Source organism: Engystomops pustulosus, chromosome 2 (genome assembly GCF_040894005.1).
Source record: "Engystomops pustulosus chromosome 2, aEngPut4.maternal, whole genome shotgun sequence".
NCBI classification, from domain to species: Eukaryota; Metazoa; Chordata; class Amphibia; order Anura; family Leptodactylidae; genus Engystomops; species Engystomops pustulosus.
In genome coordinates, this window is record NC_092412.1 from 56169143 (window position 1) to 56179938 (window position 10796).

Here is a 10796-nt window from a genome sequence, read left to right on the forward strand (position 1 = left end):
TTTGAATTGGAAAAAGATCAATTATGCATTGGGAAATATTAAGAGACCACCTGTATAAGAAAGCTGGAAAAAAGTGGAATAACTATAGATCACATTTATCTTTCTTCTCTTCAATGAAAAAGTGGATCAAAATGGAGAACTGTTAAATAAGATTATAGAGGAAGGCTAATCCTCCATATGGCAGAAGCCAATTGTTAAATCCATATTCTGGCATTTAGATAATACCGTGTAACAATGCTGTCAAAAACTCATCCCGCAACTAACCAATTAACAGCGAAAAATTGATCCACATTAAGCTTTATAGTCTCACTACTCTTACTGTACAGAATTCCCTACTATGTTGGTGTAGGGACCTGTAGTAGATATTATACCTATATTCCTGGGTATATATAGAGATATTTTCAGTATTATATAAACTCCTTACATAAACTATATTAGAAATATACAGAACATATGACAATGGAAACGCATTTATCCACAGATCACTTGTAAAGTTTTATTCTACAATGCATTTTGTATATACAGGAGGAATACATTATAACATATGTCTAATAATTCCATTTCCAGGAATCACAAACCAAACGTCTGTGGATGAACTTTCACCTTGTGAGGAAGAGCATAGCACAGAGGAAAATGGTAACCTGGACTAATGCACAGTTTCCATGGAGTCCAGGTAGGGACGCAGAGAGAGGGACTAAGGACAGGAAGGACCTTTAGGGCCATATAGCCATGGATTAAGTGACTGTCCATGGTGTGAACCTTGGCTCTCCTTGGATTTATAGAGCTAAAATCTGAAGATTTCCGGGTTTCCAGTTGCTGCAATGTGCTGGAGTCTATAAGTGCCATTCTGCAAATAGTAAATTTAAGATATTGATTAGATAGTAAAAGTCTTAAAAACCAAACAGACCATTGCAAAAATAGTAGCGTTATTCGATAGATTAGGGGTCCTTTTCCCCGGCTTCAGCAATTGTGATTAGCCAATCCCCAATGTAGTCTCAGCCTTCTAACAAGCACAGCTGGTGCATTATACAAGGAACAAAAAAATAAATCAACTACAAGAAATTAAAGCATATGCAAATAAATATCCATAACACACTATAAATGGTTGTAGAGTTCTAGATAATCCGGGTAATCTGTAGGGCAGGTTCCTCAGCTGTGGTTGGGAGAAAGGAGACAAAAAGCACAGGAGAATCGAGGTGGAGCATTTGTACTCGTTAGACTATTGTAAATGTAGGACTGGCCTTTACATAAGATGCATTATGCATTTTATATAAGATGATTATATAAAGCAAATCAGACTCTCTGTCCTATAAGGAGGAGGACGCTGCTTGACTTGGGTCTGTTCGCAGTGATGTGTTGTCCCAAGGCCACGATCACTTGGTATCATTTGAACCACAGAATTAGGATGAACAGTAAACAATGAGGCGCTGCATCCATACGTGTTATTAAAAATGTTTCCTTTAATCACACAGCACGTTTCGTTCCAGTACCTGAGCCTTCATCAGGTGAAAACACATGATGAAACATTTTACAGTCTAAGGCTACGTTCACACGACCGTTGGGGGACGTATATACGACCGCCGTATATACATCCCCTATAGGACGGCAATGGGGGCATGGAGCGGCGTACGGTGCTGCACACATGCGGCACCGTACCATTCCGTACCCTGGAAAAGATAGGACACGTTCTATCTTTCCCCGTATTATGGTGCTGTGCGCCATATATCTCTATGGAGAGGGGCGAGGGTGCTACGGCAAGGCAGGCACACATTTGTGTGAATGTAGCCTAAAAGTTACATAATTTCACCAGAAGAAAGATGTGAGATTGAGAATGTCACTATCAATTGGAGATACAAAAAGCCATGTACCATGTGTGACCATGGACAGATTCCTCTCCATTGGAAGTAAACATAAAAGCTTACTATAGCAGGAAAAGAAAGCAGAGATCTAGAAAACTGTGGGGAATTGATACAGAAAGTATATTGGAAAATTGTATAACAACACATTAAAATATGTCTCTTATACTGTTTGAAGACCGAGGCTTCCTACAGTCAATTTATCTTCCATTCAGGTGCATCCACACGACCATCATGTGGATGTTTATACGACCGCAAGCTCATAGACATTAATAGAGTTTTTCAAAAATATATATAAATGGATGTTAATTGCAGAATGGTATGTGACGAGTTAAACACTATATCAATCAAGTTTGTTAGTATTAGAGAGCAGCCACAGAGAGCTACTTATTCATACCTTTGTGTATGTTAACACCACTGTATGTAAAGGAGATAGAGGAACTGATTAAGGATATGTGTGAATTAGAATACAAAGTCAGGATAGCAAGCTTGGAGGTTTTCAGGTTGAAAAAAATACATTTATGGGATGATATAATAATAATGTACAAATTCTTGAATGGAGAGTACAGATCTTTCTAATGATCTTTTTACACCTAGGCCTGTAACCATGACAAGGGGGCATCATCTCTGTCTAGAGGAAAGACGGTTTCACCATCGTCATGGACAGGGATTCTTTACTGTAAGAGCAGTGAGACTTTTAGGGCCAGCTTAGGGGTATCTAGAATATGGAGCACTTCATGTATTGCCTCCTTTAAACTTAGAGCACTTCATTAACTACAAACAAAGAATAAAGTGTCATTAACACATTTGAAGCTACCTTATTTACAATACATAGTTAGCTTACTTTACCATACCACATTCATGCATACTACAAACAGTACCATATACAAGCTTACAACATACAGTGCTTACTACATAGATACATTACCAGAAGCAAGCTTACTCCATAGATCCAATGTCATATCCAAGCTTACTAGATAGAAGCAATACCAGAACCATATTTACTGCATAGATACAAGATTAGAACCAAGTTTACTACATAGATACAGCACTAGAAACAACCCTAGTGAATATATATATATATATATATATATATATATATATATATATATATATAGAAACAGACCCGAGCTTACCACATAGATATTGTACAATAAACAAGCATACTACATACATTAACAGAAATAAGCTTTCCTCTTGATTACAGTACCAGACACAAGCTTATAACATGCATACAATAACCAAGCCTACTACATAAATATAGTACCATCACCAAGCTTACTACATAGATTTAATACCCATACCAAGCTTTTTAGTTTCCATCACTTCTATTTCACCATGAACTCGTTTGGCCATTCCGTTCTAACTTCTCTAATTGATCATTTGTAATTATTATATGGAACATTTTTGCTTTTTTAAGTCATCCATCGTCATTTTATTCTAGCATAGATATTTCCTTAGTGAATTTTGTTGTGTACACCTGTTACATCTTTGAGTATTTTTGACTTTTCTAACTACTTATCTTCTCTTTTTTGCTAGGTACTACCCCATCCACATAGAGGTCCAGATCCCCTTCCTGCAGTACAGAAGAACGAGGAGGACACAGGGAATACAGAGATTGGATCTGAAGCCGCAGGTCACTTGGCACGCACAGAACATCTGGCATTCAGGGAACTTCACAACCCTCAGAATCCCACCATCTGTGACGCTTTGTGGGTGACCCACAGATCATTGCACAGCTCTTTCTCTCTGTCCACCTGTCTCTGCTATGTGGGTCTGTTTCTCTTAATGTGGATCATTTAGTTACTACCATATGGAACTGCCTTTGCTTTGTAAAACGGAGCAGACTATTTCTGTTTCTCTTAGATTAAAGCACTCTTTTTATTTTGCTGTCAGAAATGTACATCTACATTTTATATATACCGTACATATATATTGCCTCCCACAAATCTTTCAAGGCTCTGCATGACTTAGTTCTCATTTTCCAGAGTGATGCAAAAAAATGATTCATATATGCACCGTGATGTAAAGAAAAAATGGAAATATGATCCTTCATCTCATCCGAAGATAGTACAAGGAAGATGGTGTTGGACTACCTGATATATCATAACTTGGGAAAATGCAATATTAAAAACTATCAACAATGCCCGCCAAAAATAAGAGGTTTTGAGAACTCAGCCAGAACAGTGCTCCTCAAATCAGTCCTCAGGGATTGCTACCCAACCATAATGCATGAGCGTCCATCATATCTTAGGCATGGAAATCTGTGATCAGATCATGTTTACCTGTCTGTGAATGGTTTGAGAGTTACTGGTTCTGAGCAATAAGCGCCTGGTACAAAGAGTAGTCCAATGGAATATAAGAGAGTTGTAGAGTTAGATCATGGACTCAACACATTCACGTCTTTGTAATCTAGTAAACAAAAGGGACCAAAGCATGTTAATAATTTGTGTAGTTTAATTAGAAGAATGCTTATTTATTGGATTATTCACTTAGTATTGCTGCTTTCCACATCAACACCTAGCACAGTGTGTATAGATTATTCCTTAATAGGACTCCAATTCTTTCCAGCTATGACCCACATTCCCAATTCTTCCACTAAGACCCACCAAGCCAGAGGATACCAGAAGACCATGTAAAGACCAGGAGTTCTCTGCAAACCTTGAGTGACTGCAGAGCACTGCTGAATGATATCCTAAAAAAATTCCCATGCCAAGCTCCTGTCCACCATTGTGTGTGATCATTCCCTGTGGCAGATTATCGAGAGTTTCTTGTTTGTCCTGTCCAAGCTGTGTCATGGGTTTTGATGTTGTGTTTTGTGCCTTGTTTTGAAGTGTCTTGTACCAAGTCTAAAACTCTTCATCTACAGTACTCTTAAGCCTTTACCGATGTGAAAACCAACATGCTATGGTTTTAGCCCCCCAACCACCTTGGTAACAATGACTTGTTCTTTCACTTTTATACAAAAGGTCTTAGTTTCATTTTTATTTAACCATCACATCTCAGGTTAAAGATTTTCAGGGAGTTTGTTAAAATCCTACAGTAAATTGACATTGTAGGTCGGACGGGTCAAGGTATTATCGGTGGTATAGTGTTGATCATATTAACATTTTATTAAATTTGGTTATCGTATTCTTAATTTGTATCCTAGAGACAAAAGACCCGATGGACACTATAAGAGCTTCAGAGAGTTGATGTGTGGAGGAGAGCGGTGGAAAGAGTTGATACTTTAATTATTTTGTATAGGAGAGAACCCATTCACCATAGCCTTCTACGAGCTGGATAGCTATGAAGCATTAAAATATATATATTATATATATATATATATATATATATATATATATATATATATATATATATATATATCATAAGGAAAGTGGGTTACTGCACCATTGTGTAGTATACAAAACCTAATTCCAAAATAGAAGCACATTGATGGAAATGGTGAATGGTATCATCTGTATGGAGAAAGGATTGACTCATCTTTAATGAAGCCTCACTTGTCTGTTACTTATGGTAAGAGTGGTCTTAATCTAATGTCATACTAGTCAAAATTTCGAATTTCCATCTGACACCTCCTCATTCTGTGGTCATCATTTGAGTGCCGTCTTTTTGTTGGACTTTGGGTAAGAATATCATTCATCATGTGGCTTTCATATTTTATATTGATTAGTAGCAATGATTTGGTCTAATTTTTCTCCCTGTAATGTCTTCCGTTTTTTCTTTTTGTCTATTTTTCATTATTATTCTCTGTTGACATCACTCCCTATTTGATAACTATCATGGCAGAAATATGCATCTAGGAGGTAGACTTAAATATGCACACATATAAGACATTTAAAGATGCTTTGAGAGGTAAATTGTCAAAGTCTTCCTAAACTTTGGACCGGTATGCCATATGTTATAATGTGTGGCGGTGAGAATTGGAGAACAGATAGAATATATTAGAGAAATCCAAAACTGTGAAGTGACTTTAACAGTTCAGGGTATGAATGTGGTTTATTTTCGGATATATAGATCAGAAATCATATTTATTTACGAAAGATCCGGGTGAGTTTGACCTTATTTTATATCTAGTTTCTAAGAAATTATTTTGAGGAATTTTACGCTATCAACAAAACTTCAACCAATAGGCTTTCACGATTAATAACAAGATGTTTGCTATTTCTAAGCAACCACAGAATCTAACCTTAAATCCTGAAACATCATTAAGTTGAATTTACGAAGTGTGTGACCTGATGACATGAACCCTGACCACTTCTTTAGAATTGTATCTTATATTTTTAAATTCTGTATATTTGAAATGACTCTGTCTTAAGTAAATACCTGAGCTATAATACAGATGTAATATTGTTTGTCTATGGTCATGCTTTTTTGGGGGATAGTTTTTCTTTTAATCAGAAATGTGTTGGGTTGCAGAACTTGGTTTTCTCCATAAGAATATTTCAGATGTTGGAGCTGCAACCCAAGCGAGAAGGAGAGATCTGTAAATATCTGTGCCGCAGAGTGGTACATGCTTTATTTTCCATCTTATTTTGTATTGCTCCATACGCTATGCTTATCGGCAGTGCAAATATTTTCATTAAGAAAAAGTAGGTCCTAGTGGTGTAAGATAGCTGGGCGCTGAACGCTGAGCCCCCTTGCACATAGAAAGGTCTTATGTATTTTGTCTCAGCTTTTGACTTCTGAATAGGAAGGTGAATGACTGCATATCTCATACAATCATAAAAATACATAATAGCGCATCTACAAACTAACTGGACGAAGAAGACGGAAGCTGAAGATGAGTGAATCTCAATCCAAATTTACAAAGTTGCAGAACAAGGTGCTGATTCCACATGGGTTGGATACAACTTTTGCTAAAAGTTATTCTTTTCAGTGTCAATGGTACTTTTCTTGTTTCGAAATGTAAACACTATTGGGCATCATGTAACAGCTTAAAAGGGGTTATCTACTGTAGTTTTGTAAAATTGATGGATCACCCTTTGTATAGGCAATAATAGTAGGGTCCTACTCTAGGTCCCTGCTGATCAGCTGATTAAAGGGGCATTAACTAGCACTATGGTCTCTACAGTGTTCACAACAGGCCATGGTACTACTCATACTCCAAATTGTGCCACAATTTGGGAATTGCACCATTTCCCCACTGAATTGATCACAACTGCAGTACATTTTACAGCCACTGCACAATGTACAAAACGTTACCATGTCAATCAGCGGATCTGATCAGGGAGATGAATCCCTAGGGATCTGATGATAGAAGACCTGTGCTAAGGACAGTTCATCAATATTAAAGAGGTCTTCTAGTAAAAAAAAAACAAGTAATCAAACCTTGCATAAAAAAAAACATGCTGACCACATGAGTGTCCCTTTCACTTCATTCCTGACATTTTTCAGTTCTCCATCACTCTGCACCATTTGCTCTAGCAATGATGTCCTAACACAGTGACCTGTTATCACTGCAGCCAATCACCTTTTGGAACCAATTTTCAAAAAACCTCTTTACGTTTTTAGATCTAGAAGCTCCAAACATTCTTCATGGTAATGGTGAGAAAAATCTTTATCCATGTTGTTTTGCCGATATTCCTTCTTGAATTATAATTCATAAATTCAGTAAAATTCTGAAAAGACACTCAGAAGCTAGTTGGTTGATAAAAAATAGCTTGTCCAATAATCAAAATAAAAGTTTACTTTTTGCAAGAAAGTGCGCCAGGACTGTAATAGCAGACACAGCCATTGTATCCAAGCAGGACTATTTTTAGACGAAATGCAGACCCAAATTTCATTATTTTTACCTGACTAGCCTTTTTTGACTCATAATAACTGATATGACCTGGTCGTCCTTGTGTTCTATGTGGATATGTGGGAAAATCTATAACAAGGACTATACACAGACTGACATAGAAGTCTCAGTGATCGGTGTCTCTGTGATCGATTGATCTCTTGTTGTAGGGATTCATTTGTGTAAAAATGTTAGATCAATGCCATTGTAGAAAATCAAAGCCATATTCATTGTGCAGAAGTAAGAATATATGAGGGATTTCCTCCCAGAAAAAAAACTAAGGAGTTCAGGAAAAGAAAAAAAAAGATTGCTGCTTTCTTCCTAAACAGTACTATTCCTTTCCTCTGGTTGTGTGCAATATTGCAACATAACGGCATTAAATTAATCTATCTGCAATTAGTTTTATTAATCCTGATCAACTATTTTAAGTAAAATAATGCTGATGACCATTTTAATGGCATAAAAGGATTTCAGACTTTGAAAAATGCATTCTGATGCACTTAATGTGGTGCTGAACAGAACTGAGACAGTACTCTACTAGAATCGGACAGGGCAAGGGCTCCATGATGTGATGTGATTCCTGGGTCGCATTGAAGCAAAGTCAAAGCAAATAATCACTTTGTTGGGTTGCACCAACTGAGCTATTACATGTTCTTTTATCAGGCTGTCGTCACTATGTTTTCCTTCTCTGAGTCTGGGTAAGTCATTATGAAGAGATGGCAATAATTATACTGCCTTCTTTGGGCAACAGAGGTCCCCTAACTAGAGATGAGCCAATTCGAACTCTAAATTCTGGTACGTTGGTTCGCTTCACTCGCGTATGATTGTGGCAATTGGCAATCGGGCAGATTGACACCCCTTGCTACTAGTCATAGGTGTGATTGGTAAGTGGAAGACCCCTAGCCAATCTCATCCGCGGCTTGTAGCTCGGAGTGTAAATTTGATGGATTGGCTGCACATCTCCAGACTTGAGTTTAAAGTTCTGATCCGCTCTTCTCTACTCCTAACTTCGTGCTGAGCCTGATGCTAAAGAATCCCATTTGCTATCCACAATGGCGAATACGAAAGGTTCCCAAAGTTGTTTCTTATCTTGCTGAAAACTTTTGCACTGCTATAACTGATGCAAAAAAAAACTCTCCACAGATTCACATTGTCAGATTTAAACTATGCGCATGTAAAATAAAAGAGGGGAATATTACTCCTTAGAATGTACATCTGTCTTTAATTCCTAATTATTATTATTATTATAATATTAATAAAGCATCTCGAAATCCAGTCTATTGTGTGTTCTATTGTTCAAATGGTGATGTATGTTCCCATTGTACAAGGTAGATATGAGAAGATCCTTCTTTTAATGAATCCCAACAATTTTACAGGTTTCAATGGCAAATTATGGGTCATTGGGTTCTTCGAAGTCTGGATGAAGGAAAAACATGGCCTACTATACAGTATTCCTACTATAAAAAATACCAGAACTCAAATATAATAGAACTCAGGGAATAGATTAAAACAATTGCAAGATTGGTCATACCCCTTAAACCTTTCCACAATTTTTAAGGTTACAACCACATACCTATTTTTTGTGTATATTTTTGAAGTGAAATTAAATTGATATAGGTTCTACCAAATTTTTGTAATAAAAACTGAAAAGTATCTTTTATTTATGCTTCAGTATAAGCCAACCACAATATAAGTCAAGGTACCTAATTTTATTTCAAAAACTAGGAAAACCTATTGACTCGAGTATAAGCCAAGGGCGGAAAATGCATTTGTCACTCTCCCCACAGTATATAGCTAGCCAGACCCCAGTATATATCCAGCCAGCCCATGCCCCCCAGTATACAGCCAGCCAGCCATCTGCCCCCCATTATATAGCCGGACAGCCTGTAGACAGCCTGACTATATAGCCCATTATATAGTCAACCCATGCCCCCGAGTATATAACCAGCCAACCCCTGCCTGACTATATAGCCAGCCAGCTAACGGTATATGGCCAGCCCCCAGTATATAGCCAGCTAGTTCCTAGTATATAGCCAGCCCCCTCGCCCCTGTATTTAGCCAGCACCCAGCACATAAAAAAAATGCTGAGGGGCTTAAGATTGTCACCTCCGATATCTAAAGTAATGTTGGTAAATGGAATCACATCCTCAACTGTAAGTTAATTTTGAACCCTCAAGTCCACCTTGATGCCCTGTATTGCAGACTTCAGAAGCTCCACCTGTAAGTTGCACAGGTCTCCATCTCTAATGGAAGTCAATAACGTCATGTATTTGTCTTGTGTTCTGGGGATGGGGGATATATATCGTAAGTTGGAAAATCACTTTAATACGTGTAAAACTACTTAAAATCTTTTGATGGTCTGGTACAACACAACTATATGTAGACCCACTAAAAATTACAGCTGAACACTCACTTAATAACAGCTCTATTGTAAAGAAGTATAATGAGGGATATGGTGTTGCTATTCCACTGAGCCCCAACAGTCCATGGACAATGAATCTGATGAAGCGCTTGGCACAATTGTGAAACGCGTTATTCTGTTTTAAAACTTTTTAGATGGAACTTGATTGTTTTATGAAAAATAAAAATAAGTTTTTATCGCGTTAACATGAGGAAGCCAGTGCCATTTTTTAGCGTTCCGGACAAGGGGAGAAAAAACGCACCCATTTATCGGATGCAAAAAAACGTAAAAATTGGATAACTGCTTCTCCAAAGGGGATACCAGTGGAATGCGGCAGCGGCACCGAGTTTACAGATAAGTTCTACAAGGAGTTGTGCCCTGGTTGCACAACTCCACCAGGTGAGTGGAATATTACACCATTCAAAATTAATATTTCTACTGAGGGTATCACACCATAGGAGCGCTTTTTTCTTTTGTCTCCCCATCTATTCTCCATCTCAAGGACAATGAAGGGTGAGGCCAGAAATCTTACTGACCAACCAGGAGCCTTCCATCCTATGGCTTCCACTGTGTAATGACTCATTATTGTGAAACCCACTAACAATTTCACCCTAATGTCGCTTACCGACTATGAATACTCCTCCTGCCCTAGCTACCACTAACTCTTATTTCTAAAGCCCTTTTGACCTGTACATTTCTCTTAGCTAAGGCCCTTTAACACCCACTTGAATTGCCCCATCCATTAAAAGTTGCACGT

The 10796-nt window shown here is 37.7% G+C and overlaps 1 protein-coding gene across 8 annotated transcripts in view; it reads left to right on the top strand.

Moving 5' to 3' along the window:
• The window catches only part of PDE1B (phosphodiesterase 1B), a 254028-nt gene extending 245115 nt beyond the window's left edge, over positions 1–8913 (top strand). For 5 of the 8 annotated variants that reach the window (XM_072134695.1, XM_072134692.1, XM_072134698.1 and 2 more), the window contains 2 exons: positions 568–636; positions 3396–8913. In XM_072134695.1, the coding sequence (XP_071990796.1) occupies positions 568–636; positions 3396–3415 (89 nt within the window). In that variant the 3' untranslated portion in view covers positions 3416–8913. Of the gene's footprint in view, positions 1–567; positions 674–2453; positions 2536–3395 lie in introns of all 8 variants that reach the window. The other 3 variants (XR_011853070.1, XM_072134693.1, XM_072134694.1) reach the window with 3 other exon arrangements.
• Positions 8914–10796: the final 1883 nt, after the last annotated feature.